Below are 15,699 nucleotides of genomic sequence, written 5' to 3'. Positions count from 1 at the left end.
TGTTTTTTGGGAGAGCCACGTCACTCTTCTCTCAGTTTCCAAAAAGCCGACAGCCGGACACGTCGGGCCATATTCGAGCCTCAAGAGCCTGTCACCACCGCATCACCCACCAAACTGGACCAAATCACGTCTGGGATGGGCGGGGCCGCGACCTGCGCTCCGACACCCGACGGCGGCCTCCCGCGTCTGCCCCGCCCCCCACTTCCGGCCGGACCGCGGTCACGTGTTCTGACTCGCCCAGCAGACGCGGCTCCTCTCGCGTCCAGTGTCCTGTCTTCCCTTCCGCCGGAAGTGGGGCGACTTTCCTTTTCCGGCTACGGGTCCCCAAACGGAGGGGGAGGCCGGACGGGGCAGCGGAGCGGCGGCGGGGGCGGTAATGGCGGAGCTGGTGCAGGGGCAGAGCGCTCCGGTGGGGATGAAGGCCGAGGGCTTCGTGGACGCCCTGCACCGGGTCCGGCAGGTACGGGCGTGGCCGGCTGGCGGGAGCACCGGAGCCCGAGGCGGAGCAGGGCCGAGCCCGGTGGGGAGGAGGGGGTCCGGCCTGGGGTCGGGAGGCAGCTCGGGCTGACGCCTCAGCCGGGGTTGGCGGTTCCTGGGGGCTCCTGCACCCGGGGCGGAGCCGAGAGAGAAGGCGCCACCGTGAGGCCCAGGCCCAGCCTGTCGGGCGGGTCTCCCAGGTGCCTGCAGCAGCTGGGACAGGGTTTGCCCGGAACGCCTGGCCCCATCGCTTGCGGCCACAACTGGACCTTCAGGGCAGCCAGCGAGCGTGGGGTTCTGAGGTTCGCGAGGGGAGGGGACAAGGGAGCTCACGGGGAGGACCCGGGTGTAGACAGAAGGCGGCTGTCTCAGGGCCAGTAGCTCCGTAAAACTTGGAAAACATCCTCTTCGAACTTTCTATATTTCGAGGGTGGAGTGGAGGGGTTCGAGGGTTTTTACTTTTGAGGGTGCTCTTGGAGAGGTGAGAGAGGAGAATGTTAAGGAGTTGTGGGTGGTCCATAAGACGTAGAGATTCCTTATGGGCAAGAGTTTTTCCTCTCGCGGGGACAGTGTGTTATGGACCCAGTCCAGCAGTGAAAGCTTACCATCTGACAATGTCATGCATTTTGTCAGACTTAAATAAACTGATTTTTTAAGAGGTTACAAGCTTCCCTGGAGAATGAATATGGGGCCTGGCACAGGGGGCCTCGGACATGGTGCTTTGAGCAGAACACATCCCTGTGTTGTGTGTATAAAGCTCACCGACAGAGCAGCTCGAACACTTCAGCTTCTGCCCAATGGCTTGTGTTCATCTCTTCCTGTTTAATTGTAGGCCTACTAACTGATATTTTAAAAGTTGGGCTGTAACTAATTACTGCTTGATTCCTAACAGAGAGCCACAGGACCCATTGTGTTAGAAGATCCACTCGGTCACATGAAGATACGGTCTTTTCCATCTCTTTCCAGTATTCCAGGGGAGGGATGCCTACCTGTTTCCCAGACACTGACTTTTCATTTTAATACTGACGCTCCTGTAGACATTATGTTGGATCCCAGAACTTTCCAAACCTGTGGTTCCACCTAGACTTTATCCGGTGACTTGTTACTTACTGCCTAGGCACCAACCAGTACAGTAGTGAGTATCCATCTTCCTTAGACTCCAGAGCCAGCCAGAGCTGTCATGGATGAACATGCCATCCAGCTCCCCTTCCAGCACCCTGCTTGCCGGCGTGTTACACTGCTCTCCTCCACTCTACAGGGTCCTGAACCTTGTTTCTCACTGGCTACTAATATGTAATGGCTTTCACTCTGTGCTGATGTGTGACTATCACCTTGGTGGCCTTCTGTACCCAGGAAGAATTGTAGTCACTGCCCTAAAGAGCTCAGAGCCTCAGTTTGCAGAAGGCCGGTAGTTGAACGTAAAATGAATTTTGAACCATGGAGAAGACTTGCTGCTTCTCTTGAGCCAGTGGTTGAGCTCATATTCTTGGACAACCTGCTCGAGAGGGAGGGAGACCCGCTGTTAAATGCTGACCTAATGAGGATTGTGGAAGCAGTGGTGTTTACTACTAGCAGAGAAACCTTCATTGGAAATGTTCCCAGCTCTGAGACGCACCATTGACTGGAGCGGTAATAAGCCCAATGGAGACACTGCTGTGAGTGTATTGCTTCTGAATGTTAACTGCTGGAGGTCGATACTATCTCCAAGGACTTGATGGCCTTTAAAAACTAAAGAAAATGAACAGGTTTGTGGGTAATTTTAGGTTTCTTTATAGATGTGTACTGGGCAAGAACGCAATGGTAGAAATCTAAGACATTGCATGCTTACTGTCAAACTCACCTGAAAGGATCCCGTGTCACTAGGGCTCCTGGATGCTGGCGGTCCTGTACCTCCCTGCAGTAGGCACCATTGCAGAGATGGTCTTTTCCCAACAGTAACTGGAAGTGAAAGATTGTGTTTCTTTTAAGGATTGCAAAGCTTTCCTCATTCTTCTGTGCCCTCATAAACACCAGCAACAGTCCATACGGCCCTCGTAAGTTTGTCAGGGAGCAGGAGGCACTCTGGTGCTCAGTTTATCTAGAAAATCATAATAGCATCTGAGTTGACCCTGCTGGGATTTGAACCTGCAGTTTCTGTTATGTCTGGTGTTTGGAGTCCAGCACCTAATCTACTCAACTTCCCTCCTGGCATCTAGAAGCCTCCTTGTGTGGCCTTTGAACTTTTTCTAACAAAGAGAACCAATTGTTGCTGTTAGTGTCTGGCACAGTGGATAACCCAGCCATCCTGGAGGGAAGTACACAAGTGTAGAAATGTGATCCGATTCAGTGCCATTGGTGAATATCCAGTACTGCCGGGCATTAAACAACCGTCGCGTTCAGTGCTGCAGTCACTGGCCGGTTCCCAATAATAAAGGGCTGTTTCTTCACCTTGTTTGGAGAGGGCAGGGCCCTAATAAGAGTGGGATGTGGACTCAGAGCCAAAATAGGTCATCCCGCGCTATGGCTGCACCTCTGTGGCACCTCTGCCCTCACTGTCTGTCTGGGTTACAAGGGGACCTCGTGGAGATTACGGGTGATAGGTAAAAATGTTTTGTTTAGTTTTCTAAACATCCCAAGATGTGTCCAGAAGGCCCACAGCTGGGGGTATAGTGTCACCCATCATCAGGTGCACGCGCATTTGCACGGGAACAAGACAGTGTGGCGCCGCAGTGCATTACAGATTCCCAGCAGCCTTCCCTAAGCTGGACCAGTGTCTGCCAGTCACCGACTACATAGAAGAGATTCTCTGGCCAGATTGCTGCTGCTTTTTTAGGGCTTCTGATTGAGACCCAGTCAGTGCCTCCGTGTTGCGTAACTCTGTAGTATTCTAGCGCCGTGCCTGCCGTGTAATTGGCACCTCACGGAGTTGAGCGTTATGTTGATTCTGCACCCAAGTGATTGCGGTCAAGCCGCTGTAGAATCAACAGAAAGTAACGTTCCAACCTATTTTTTACCAGCACTTTTTTTTTTGGAAATACTGAGTAGTGAGGGTCCTCAGAAACTCCACAGCACTCCAGGAAATGCCTCCCAGGGCTGCTGCCTCGCCCTGAGCCCGAGCAGTGGGCAGTGTGGCAGAGTGCTGTGTGCAGGCAGCAGATTCCCTCTGAGAGTGTGCATCCACCATTAGCAGGAGAACGCCGTGTTCATCAGCCATTGGGTGCCCCCTGGGAGACACTGCCTGTGCTTGCTTAACCTGTGACGTTTCTGCCGCGGAAAGCCAGGTGTGCTGAGTGCTCAGCTACCCTGAGTTACACTCTGCTGAGGTCGGTGGTTGGGTAGCTCAGGTCGTTTCACTAGACGCGCACTCCTGCGTGTACCTTCGTGTTAGCTTTCTCAGACACGTGAGGACCGCTGCCTACAGGAAATCTGGGACCCAGGAGGTGCCCTGCAGGGAGCGAGTCCTTGCTACTGGGTCTCCATGATGGGCGGAGTCTCCCGCAGCTGAACGGCAGTGCTGACTCCAAGTTTGTGTTGAAAGATAGACAATAAACCAGCAGCGTCCGTGCCTCAGGCCTCTGTCCTTCTCTGGGAATGGGGTGTGTCCTCAGATGTTGGCTTCCCCTGAGGTCCTAATTATTTGTAGATAGCAGTTTGCCTAGGGCAGAGTTCTCGAAGGGAGGTCTGAGGCTGGGGCAGGCGCACAGTGGGCCCGCATGGTGCTGACACTTAGCAACCAGCATGAATTCACATAAAATGGAAATTTCTAGCTTCTCTGAGAAAGATCTGGCCGCACTGCCCCCGCGTTTTGCAGTGGCCACAGTCAGCAGGAGCTGGGTGGGCTCGGCCCCTTTGCCAGGGGCTGCTTCTCCGGTTGCCTTCCTTCCCACCACTTGGCTCACGTTCACGCTGCTCGTTGGGATGCCTGGTCAACAGCCTTTTTCTCTCATCCTTTTTCAAGGTGTAAGCCCACCTTGATCCGTTATTTGGGGATCACCGCTGGTTTTCATGTGCAATTTATAATGGAAAAAACTGGGTGGAGAGTTGGGCAGTCTAAATCCGCAAGCAGCTACGTGACCTTGGACTAGGTTAGCCTTTCCCAACATTTGATCTTCTGGCTTTTAAAACTTACATCACCCACGGAAGGGGCTCATGGACAGATGAGTTTGGGAACTACAGAGTTAAAGAAAGGTGAATTGGCTTCTTTCCTGCAAGACTTCTCATTGCCTTTAATCCACTCATGTGCATTAAGGCCCGCAATGGTTCGGGAAGGGCATTGTAAGTACCGTGAAGTTAGGTCCCTTCATGCCCTCTTTCCATAAAACCACATCCCATTCTGTGGGTCAGGCTTGAGGAAATGAGCTAGATAATCCGAGTGCTCCCTTCAAGCCCACGAGTATTCAGAGCTTTCAGCTAGCTGGATTTGAAAAAAAAAAATTAGCCACATTATTTTGGCTATGCAGGAGGCCCTCAAAAAATGTCTTTTCGTTCAATGTTACAATGATGATGTGCCATAGGAACCTAACTCTTATTTGTATCGATTAGCCTGTGGTAAAATTAGTTTCTTTCTATGTTGTTTCGCCGCAGTTCCCAGAGCCCTGTGAGAACAGAGGAGTACGGACTGTGCTGTTGGGTGTCGGCTCAGACTTCCCTCTCCCCAGCCTTCCCCTGCAGCGCTGTCGCTCTGACGAGCCATCCCTCTTGAACGCGCTCTGCGTTTCATTAGACACTTGAGAAGGAATGGTATTTCTTGGGGAGGCATGAACTGCCCTTGTACCCTGACACCAGATGATAACCAATCACTCGCCAGACTGAGCAGTGTTAGTGAGAGTAGTGATATGATTCGGATTACCTGCCGTTATTTGGGGATCTGCGGAACCCAAGGCTTCTTGCTGGATGTGGACACAGTGCAGAGATAAATGAGACAAGTTTGCAGCTGGTTTTCTCTTACTGGGGATTAGATTCTCACAACAATCAGGTGCAGTGTTCAGGAGACGCACACAAATAATACATGCGTAGTCCTCGCACCACACCCTCTGCGCTCGAAGGAGGACTCGTTCCTTTGCAGAGGTGGTCGGGTAGTTTTCCGTTTCAGTGAGACACCAGCATTGAAGGCGTGCTGGTGGGCGTCAGTGGAATGGAGGGGACAGGCAGACAAGTCATCTTTAGGGCCTTCGGTGGGGGGATCCCAGCTGGAACAGTGTTTCAGCTTACAGCTTCTGCTGCTCATCGTAGCATTTTGCCTACAGATGAGCTTTTCTGTATATCCACTTCAAACTTAGCGAATGTTTAATGAGTGCCTTCTATGTGCCGAGCACTTTGCTATGCATTAGGGAAGATATTCTTTAACTCTTTTGGAACATAAACCTTTTGAAGACTCTTGAAAACTCCGAACCTTTCCCCAGAAATATTTAATAGCTTTGCGTATAAATTCAAGAGGTTCTGAAGCTGAGCCCTGGAGCTTCCAGTTAAGGAATCTTTGTCCCCGGGGTACCAAGGTGATCGAGACAGGGCCACTCTTCAAAGAGCTCCCTGTAGTGAGGAGACAGGATGACCAATAATACCTTTCTCAGGAAGCATTTAATTCTTCCCAAATGTGGGTGGCGTGAAGTTACCAGGAAAAGCTCCTGAGAAGAGCTGCTATCTTATTTGATTGGCGTATAGCATTCCTTGCTTTGGCTAATACCAGGGAATAGGGCAGGATCCCTCGGGGCCCATCCCTCATGGTAACCATGGCGACCGTTGGTTGAGCCCAGGTTATACTCAGTGCCAGGCAAGAACTTTGAGATGCATTCTCTCATTTGATGGCCATACAATTCCAGGGGCCAGTATAGTGAAGTGGTTTTTAAAAGAGTGTGGATGCAGACTACACGAGTTCAAGTTCTGATTCTACCATTAGCAGCTTAGTCACTGGACGAGTTACCCGCCTTCCTTAAGCCTCAGTCTCCTGTGTAAAAGGGAGACCATGACGGTAGGAGTAGTTTTTTTAAAAAGTAGTAGCTAACACTAGAGGCTGGGAGGTTACTGTCGGGAGGTGGGGGCGGGGGGCGATGAGGTTCTGTTTCTTGGCCTGGGCGCTGGTGGTGCAGGCGGTCTCTCTCTGAAAGCTCAGTGAGCTGCACACGTGTCCAGGCACTTTTCTGTTCTTCTTCAGTTAAAGGTTGAAACAGCAGATGGTTCTGGTTTCTTACCGTGTGCCTGGCATTGTCTGGGTGCCGTATGTGGTCGTCTCGGTGTGCCCTTGGCTGCAGCTGCAGGCAGGCCCCAGTCCTGCAGCAATGACCACTGTCCAGGGCCGCTGTGAGGGTCATGTGAGGGCGCCATGGGCTTTCAGGGAGTGCGCAGTGAGTGGGATTGACTGTCCTCCTCGCGGTAGCCTGCCAGGTGGTGGGGTGCAAACGAGGACTTGCCCCTGCACGCTGGGACTCCAAACCCTGCCCTATGGGACTTCCCTTAGCCACCAGCTCGGCTGTTCTGGCCACATACAGCCCAGCCTGTGCCTTCTCTGGAGCCCAAGCAAGGCCACTCGGGATGACTATAGAGCAGGGGTTCCAGGGAAGCAGGTTGGGCTCCTGCTTCCCAGATGGAGTGAGCTTTCACCTCTGCATGCCGGATGCACGAAAGTCAGCAGTAGCTCTATTTGTAGCATGGACACAGTATGTGGATGGCTCGATGGCACTCGAAGGCCGTGCCTGCTTCCATGTGGTACACAACATTCTGGTAAGCGTGAAGTTGTGCAGATGTTCACAGCCTCCTATTTGGATTTATGGGATGAACTGCAGCTTGTCATCAGAGAAGCAATTATTCCCAGAGCACCTAAAAGGGTTGCCGTGTTTACATACTGAAGTAACTTGTGTACCTCCTTTGTGATTTTTGCCATATCACAAAAATCATTCAATCATTTCAAAATTTAAATTTATTTGACATGATTTTCAAAAGAGACCTAAATCATTATAAGTGAAAAACTTTGCCAAGCATTGGAGGTAATTATAAGAATATATACATATTCATCCATGCACCTCCCAAAATAAGCTGTGTGGTGTGTACACCAAGAAGCAAGGCTGTTGAGGGTCTTGTCCAAGGTCGTACACTGAAGACCTGGCTGGAAAACCAAACTCTTGCCTGACTCCTGATCCAGTGCTCCCTTCCACATTCCCGCTGACTGCTGGCAGTGGGGGCTAAATTCAGTCCATCACATCGAGTTATAGTTCATGTTTTACTGTGCTTGAAATAGCACAGGCAGTGAGATAAGCCATTCTCTTCCCCACCTACTTCCCAAAGCGGGGAAAAGTAGCAGAAGTAGTAGAAAATTAGTAGCACAGTCCCCTTAAGGTCATACTCTCGTTTATTTAAAATCATGTTTTAATTTACTGATTTTAGAGATAGAGAGGAGGGCGGGGGGAGAGAGAGAGAAAGAAACATTGATTTGTTGTTTCGCTTACACATTTAATGGCTGATTCTTGTACGTGCCCTGACCAGAGACTGAGCCTGCAACCTTGGTGTTCGGGACGATGCTCTGAACAACCTGAGCTACCCGGCCAGCGCTTAATAAGGTCATGCTTTCAGATGACTGGGGGGGCCTTGGTTTTGTTGGAATATTCTGGCTTCAGTGGCCTATGCCATTAACTGAGAAAGTACCCTACTTCCCGTAGGCAGCTACTGTTCAGAATGGTTAGTTGCAGTATGAGGGGTACTGTAAATGACTAGGTTCTAAGTCCTCAAGAAGTGAAATATTTTAAAGAAAGTATTAGGTGGAGGAAAGGGAGGTTGCTTAGTGCTGTGGTTATAGACTTGAGTCGGGCAGTCCTGGGCTTAGATACCGTCTTTTGCCACCTAAGAGATGTGTGGCTTTGGGCAGGCCACTCAGGTTCTCTGAGCCTCACTTTTCCTTATCTTAAAAATGGAAATAATAATACCAACCTCCTAGAGAGTCATTATAAGGAATAAATGAGATACCATGTTTAAAATGCCCGCAGTTGCCCTGGCCCATGTGGCTCGGTTGGTTGGAGCGTCATCCCATAACCGGAAGGTTGTGGGTGGTTCCCAGTCAGGGCGCCAAGAGGCAGGCAGTTGATGCTTCTCTCGCATCACCGTTTCCCTCTCCCTTCCTCTCTGTCTAGAAAGCAATGAAAAAATGTCCTCAGGCGAGGAAAGTAAATTAAATAAATAAATGATCTCCTAGCAGAGTGCCTAGCACATAGTGAGCACTCATTAAACTTCAACTGGTTATGTCAGTAGACAGTATCACTTCTTGGAATTAGTTTACATTTGTAGAAAGACAGGAATACGTTGCTTTTTACTGTGCATTGCAATATAGAATGTAATACCAGTGTAAGTTATGGTACAGTTGCATATTATTAACGTTAAACTTGTACCTAACATTTAGTTAGCCAGGGTTTAAATGCAGTCTGTTGACTTCAGAGCTACACCTCTTAACCACTATTGGAAATTTCCCAAATTACAGATACCTGAAGCAAACATGATTTAAGAACAAGTCTGATGAAAGCTTCGGTCACATTCTGGAAGGATGCTTACTGATACAATCAACATTAGGAATGGGAAACTATTGTAACACCTTTAGCACATCGCTGTAAGGAGAAGACAAGGAGGGCCAAGGGCTCAGGAATAACATTCTAGCTACCTTGGCAGGAAGGCAAAAGATCTGGAAGCCAAGAGGCATCATCGGAAAGGAGCAGGGAAGGGCCTAACGTCTGAGGCCCTGTCTCAGTGTTTGGGGCCCTGTCTTTGAGGGTGCCGTCACATGCACACTGCTGGGGGACTCCACCAGTAGTCATGTCCCTTCCTCTGTGTTTCGGGGTTGTCGTCACTGTCTTCCTGAGTGTGTTTTGGCGTCTCCCTAAAAAACAACAAGGCCAGTAATCTTGAGAACCCTCACGCCCGCCACTCAGTTCGTTGGGGCAGACAAAAGGGTCTCGGTGGGGCACAAGTGCCTGCAGGGGTCTCCCCTTCTTCACTCACCTGCTTTACTAGCTTTAGTAAGTAGCCAGCCTCTGCCAGCTTATGCAAAACAAGCGTGGGGAGCAAGGCGGCAAGTGGGTGGTAGGATGATGTCAGGCAAGATGTGCACAGCATTCTGTTTAAGAGCAAATGACCACTTGCCCTGATAAGACTTACTTGGATGTAGGAGGTGGCGTTTTTTATCAACAGTCCAGTTTAGTATTTTAAGTGTTTACTTAAAATAATGTTTTTAAACAAGCAGCTACTAGGCCACCATCATCTCTAGCCTAGACAGGGATCAGCAAACTTTTTCTTTAAAAGTCCAAGTAGTAAGTTTGTGTGTGCGTGTGTATGGCTTTGCACACTACACGGTCCCTATGCAGCTCCTTAACGTCAACAATGGCCGTGGCTCTGTCTAATAGAGCTTTCCTTAGAAAAGCAGGGCATTCACCACGCACAGTTGGCTGACCCCTGGTCCAGAGTACCTCCTAAATGGCGTTCCTGCTCTGGTCCCCTATTTGCCTTGTCCAGGGAGACCTTTAGAAACAAGCCAGCACATCACTTCCCTTAGTAAAGCCTTGGAGTTGGTCCAACCACCCTTCCTGTAAACCCCCTTCCCGTGACCTGTAGAGCCCTGTGTGAACGGGCCCTTGCCCCCTCTTGGAACACATCTGTTCCTTCTACTCTGGCGATGTTAACCTGTCTCAGGCTTGCTCCCGCTGCAGGGCCTTTGTACAGGACAGCCCTCCTGCCTGGGCAGCCCTTCCCTGGGTTTTGTACGGCCAGCTCCTGATCCTCACTTAGGTCCCCGGTTACTTGTCGCCTCGGAGTGGCCTGCCCTGATTGCCCTGTTCGAAGTGGCTCTGCGTGTCCTTGTCTTCTGCTCCTAGCATCATGCTTCCTCCTGGCTGAAATGATCGCTGTATTGTGTACTTGTGACTCCCCGGCGACTGCCGTCTCCAGAGAGCCAGGGCGTGGTTGCTCTTGCTCACCGCAGGCGCCCCGGTACCCGGAACAGCCCAGCACACAGTAGGCGACCAACATTTCCTGGGCGAATTGCCTTGTTTTACAGCCCTGGCCTTTGTGAAGTGTCTCAGTGTACACAGCTCTTCTCTGTTCAAAAACTGTGACACAGGTGGAATCATACCCAGAGGGTTGCAAGTAGAAGAGGAAGGGACTTGCTCCACCTCACAGAAACAGTAAAAGGAAGGGACAAGACCCGACCCTAGGATACCTGGTGTTAAATCTTGCCGGGGGTTTTCAAGATTGTCTTTGGTTGTCTGTTTAAGGTAATTTATCTCCGTGTTGGTCCCAGAAGGTCTCAGACTTTGGGAAAATTGGGACAGACTCCGAACTACCATTAAAGACTTTGCTTTTGATTAAATCAAAGTGTCAATTTATACAAAGATCACATTTAATTTTCCAATAAGAACAAAGCAGATAAGTAAGAAGTTCTACATAGCATTTGTTTCTGGGGGAAATTTTTTGATAGCTATGTCCTGTTCTTTAACTGATAGTAAATATGAAAAGTGGAAGTCTCAGAGATGCTGTCGCTGGCTGCTCCAGGGCAGGGGTCCTCTGGCATTGGTCCGGGCATTGGTCCGGGCAGGCGGTCGGTCGTCAGCCCCCCGCTGCGCAGACACTGGGGGGGCGGGGAGGAGTGGGGAGCAGCTTAGTGTTTCCTGTCTCTGCGGACTGCATCGCCACTGGTACAGAAGTTAGAATTGATAGGGTGGACACAACCCTGCAGAGTTGTCACATTCGAGCAAATACAGCCTTTTAAGTATTGTTGGGGAATTTGTTTTTAAAGGAATCCTGTGGTAAAACCTTTTGAGCTATGGTTTTTATGATGTCAGCCTGCCTTTTTCTTCAAATGCAGTATACCTGCATTTTAAGTGATGACTTAAAAATACTGATCTGTTTGTAAAAGACCCATTTTTGGAACTGTTTTATTTCTAGAGACACATAAAGACCCAAAGAGAACTCCGACCACGGCCTGGTCGGCCAGTCGTTGAGGCTGGGGGGATGTGGGGTGACAGCCCTCTAAGGGGGGCTCCTGCCTCTCTCCCTGGGGCGGAGCCCTGACTTGTTCCTGAATATTGAAATCTGCTTCTTTCTGTAGATTGCTGCTAAAATTGATTCACTTCCTCACTTGAATAATTCCGCACCTCTAGTGGACCCCTCGGTGTATGGGTACGGAGTACAGAAACGGCCCTTGGATGACGGAGGTAAGTTGTTGCAAGTGGCTTTGCCTTCCCAGTGGCAGGCAATGAGCCCGCCAGCTGAGCAGGACCTGAGTCAGCCACTTCCCTAACAGCCCTCTCCTGCATCAGTCTCAGCTGGGGAATGGTTGAGGGCGAGCGTTCAGGATGGTGTTCCTCAGCGGGTCTCCTGCACTGGGGTTCTTATTTGCCTTGCTAATACAGGGATCTTTTTAGCCGGGCTCGTGGGGGAAGACTTGGCCTTTGAGCATCAGCTGGGAAGTAATTTGATGGTTTTGCTGGATTTAGCCCTCCATCTCTGCAGTGCGCGTGTAGGAACGGAAGTTCCACTTTTCTCCAAAGAACAGCTGAGTTTGGTGCGTAGCTCTGAGGAAGCTGCGGCTGATCTTGAGCTTAAAGACAGGAACGGGGGTGGTGGCCTTTCTGCGGTCTGTCTGCTGGTTTTTCCCCGTCCCCATTGATGGCAGGTTCTTCCTAGAAACACTCGTTTTTCTTCCGTTCATTCATTCACTCATTCATTATTCTGTTGGTTTATTTTTGTACTCCATCCCCCACCCCCCGCTGAATTTGAGACCAGTGAGAAGTGCCGCTCACCGGCACCCCGGCAGTGTCTATGCCATGTGCTCCTACAGAGCGCCGGACCTCCGTTCTCTCCCCTTGTCCTCCACACGGTGCGAGAGGGGCTGTGAACCGCGCCAGGTGGCACGTGCACACTCACGTAGTGGGTGGGCCGGCGTCTCTTTCCGTCCCGTCGTCCTGTGTGCATGTCCAGCCGCGAGCCCCTGCTGTGCACGTCTGTGCACGTCTCCGTGATGTGTCGTTTTTCCTTTTTACTGTATTTATTGGGTGACGCCGGTTGTGATACATCATTACGTGAAAAAAATCAAGGTGTACAAAAGAATGTGTTCTGTAATCTCCTTTTCCAAAAAGAAGTGCATGTTTTTATATACGTAGAAAAAAATGTAATTCGGCATGACTGATTTCTCTGGTCTCCTTGGGGATTCTCAAAGAGGAGAGTGCCATTATTTGCAGATGTGGGAACCATTTTGGAATAATTGTGTAGATTCACACAGTGAAGACTTGACGGGGATAGCATTTGGGTGGGAACCTTCTCGTCTGTGTAAAGAAGCAGTGTGCGCCTCTGGCCGTTGGACCTGGGGCGGCCGCCCAGACCGCTGCTCCCGAGTGGCGCCCGTGGGCTCGTGGCTGAAACACTGGTGGGAGTGATTTCCTGGACCCAGTATGACCAAGGGCATTGTCTGCATGTGTGCCTTTGTGAAAAGCCTTTACCTTTTTAGGTCAGTTATGCTTCTGTCCCTCCTGTGAGACATCAGTAGAAAAGTAGAACTAAGTTTTCTGGCTCTGAACATTCACCTTGTTAATGGACGGAGTCTCTCTGGCCCACGGTTTCCAGAAATTGAGATCAATATATTTCACAACTCTCAGCCTTGTTTTGTCGAAGTGTAAAACTGCATGCGGGGCGTAGTATTCACTGTGTCCTTTGCATGGGAATATCCAAATATTTGCAAATGAAACTGCTGGCATTTTGCAGACTTTTTTCTCCCGTTAATCACTTGCATATCCATTTGAAAGAAATTAGCAAAGCGTTCTGAACTTACTGATAAAGAGACCCAGGGGGCTAGCAGCTGTAGCCAGTACCTCGCCATTAAGTCCAGAATCTCACTGAAAACTTCAGTTACCATATTTTGCTTTTACCTTTTTGAGAACCATGATTATTTATTTATTTATTTATTTTGCATGTCTGTCTTTTGGGGACTAAGTCCTTGTAATCAGAAAATGAACACGGTTCCTCTTCCCGTCTCCCGAATAGTAAGCCTGCTTAGAGTAGGAAGGAACTGAGAGAGCAGCTTTCGGCAACGTGCTAGGTCTCCGGGCTGCCTTGGGTGCATGCATCCTCCATACCAGGCTGTACTTGAAGAACAAGAGACGTCCCTCCGGCGGTTTACGTTCTGCATCACAGTTTGATGACGTTAATCTTTTTTTGAGCTCTGCTTAAATTACACAAGTGGTTTTCCTCCAAGTGCGCCTCTCTCAGGGAGTCCAAGACTTGCCCTTGCACTTGGGGGAACCCCAGCGGCCGGGCTTGCCACTGCCTCCCCTGTCTGCTGTCCTCTGGCCTGGGCCGCTCCCTTCCCCCCAGTCGGGATGCGAGTAAACAGGTCCTGTCGAGGACCGTGTCGTGTTTACGGGCAGCTCTCTCGGGGCCTCGGCCTTGCTGTTCGTGAGATGACAGTTTAGAAACAGAGACAGACAACACGCAGGGATCCCGTCACTTTTTTCTTTGCAGCTAAGATTTCCAAAGGCCTGTGGTTCTCTGTTTGTTTGGTTTGGCTTGGGTGGTTTTGACAGAAGTTCATCATACCACTTCTTTAGCAATGCGAACTTTCTAACTTTCCTGTGAACCTGGGTTCTTTAACCTTTAGGAGGTTAAAGGTCGGTCCCCTAGAAGTTTTTGGAGGTGTTACTTAGGTCTCTTTAAAAGTACTTCCACTCTTACGGCGACCAGAAAGAACTTTAACATGGGGTTTATTCGGGACGTTGAGGTATTCAAACAAGTACGTGACTAGGAGGGTTAGAACAGGTGCTAGGCGGTAGAACAGGGGGAAGAATGGTTCCCAATGGAGAAGGGGCTTGTCCGGGGTGTGTTCTCTGGGCGGTTGGAGCAGTCTGTCAGACTGCTGGTTAGGGAGCCCGCCTGGAACCCAGCAGGAGCGGGTGGAGCTCAGCCTTCGGAGCCTGCCTGGGCCAGGCGCCCTGCCCTCCAGCTCTGGGTCATGTGACTTCAGCTCCTAGCACCTTGGCACCCACGCTTTCTAACAGTCCTTGAGATGTTAGAACTTCCCACCAGTTTAGAACCTCCCACCAGTTCGGGAATCTCCGTGCTGGTCTGGGGCGTGGCCCCTTTTCTATCCAGTACTTAATTCGTGGCACAGCTGGAGCCGGTCAGACCAGTTCCGTTCCTCTGCTCTAAGACCTGCTGCAGGTCCCAGTAACCAGGGAGGTCCAGCCCTGCCTGGCGTCATCTACCTGCCCTTCTGCTCTCGCTCCCCCATTCAGCACTCTGCAGCCACCTAGTCCTCCGTTTCTTCTCTTCGCTCTTCCAGAAACATGTTCCCCATCCCGCTCCTTGCCTGGCTGATTCCCGCTCAGCCCGTAGACCTCTGAATTGATAGATCAGACTTCCTGCTGGAGACCTGTCCTCATGCTCCTCTTTGACCTTCTTCAGTGCCTCGCTCAGGTGCCACCCCGCCTCTTCATCTCCTCTTGCCTCCTGTTCCTTTCTCCCTTCCCTTCCTCCCTTTTTCACATACTCAGTCACCAGGGAGTAGCCACCTTCTGCTCTAAGTTTCTGAAGCGACTCGCTCATCCCTTGGGGCAGATAGCAGGGTGCGAGGTGAGGATCCCCTGCCAGGTCCCACATGTCTGGCGGTGGAGCTGTTCTCCTTCCCTCCCTGCCTTACAGAGTTCGGGACTAAGTGCTGGATGCGCCGTTCCCCTTCTTTGTGTCCTATGATTCACGTTTAGACAATTTCCTGAAAAATAAAGCTTCGCATTTAAGAGAATAGCATTAGCCAAGTGGTTCAGAACTGTGACTTTCAGAATCTAAATCAGGCGTTGGCAGGCTGCTTCTTAAAGGGCCATATAGGAAATATTTTAGGCCTTCAGGTCTCACAGTCTCTGTGCCGCCTATTCAGCCCTGCCATGGGAGCCGAAAGCCCTGCCATGGGAGCTGAAAGCCGCTGCGGATGCGTGTAAACAAGCCGGTGGGGCTGTGCTCCAGGGAGTCCTCATTTGCAGAAACGGGCAGCCGGCCCGGGCCCAATTTGCCGGCCTCTGCTCCCCTTGCGGGGGGCCTCACGAGAACCTTTCTCAGCCTTCAGTTAGGGAGCAGTGTAGAGGGTTCCCCCACCCCTGCTTTCTGGGGACAGTCTCCCTGTCTCAGATCCCTCTCTCTGACCACCGCGGCTGTCTGAGAGAACGCGTGATTTCTAATGCTTAGCCCAGGGCTGGCTGACAGATGGAAATGTCACTCTGCTCCCCGTCC

General features: G+C 50.7%; 1 protein-coding gene across 2 annotated transcripts in view; it reads left to right on the top strand.

The window, feature by feature from the left end:
• The first annotated feature begins 301 nt into the window (after positions 1 to 301).
• Positions 302 to 15,699, top strand: part of FUBP3 (far upstream element binding protein 3) — a 47,877-nt gene continuing 32,479 nt past the window's right edge. For both annotated transcript variants that reach the window (XM_053919675.2, XM_053919672.1), the window contains exons 1-2: positions 302 to 460; positions 11,534 to 11,639. In XM_053919675.2, the coding sequence (XP_053775650.1) occupies positions 377 to 460; positions 11,534 to 11,639 (190 nt within the window). In that variant the 5' untranslated portion in view covers positions 302 to 376. The remainder of the gene's footprint in view (positions 461 to 11,533; positions 11,640 to 15,699) is intronic.

This window comes from Desmodus rotundus, chromosome 1 (assembly GCF_022682495.2).
Source record: "Desmodus rotundus isolate HL8 chromosome 1, HLdesRot8A.1, whole genome shotgun sequence".
Taxonomy (NCBI): domain Eukaryota; kingdom Metazoa; phylum Chordata; class Mammalia; order Chiroptera; family Phyllostomidae; genus Desmodus; species Desmodus rotundus.
This window is presented reverse-complemented; position numbering and strand designations above follow the sequence as displayed.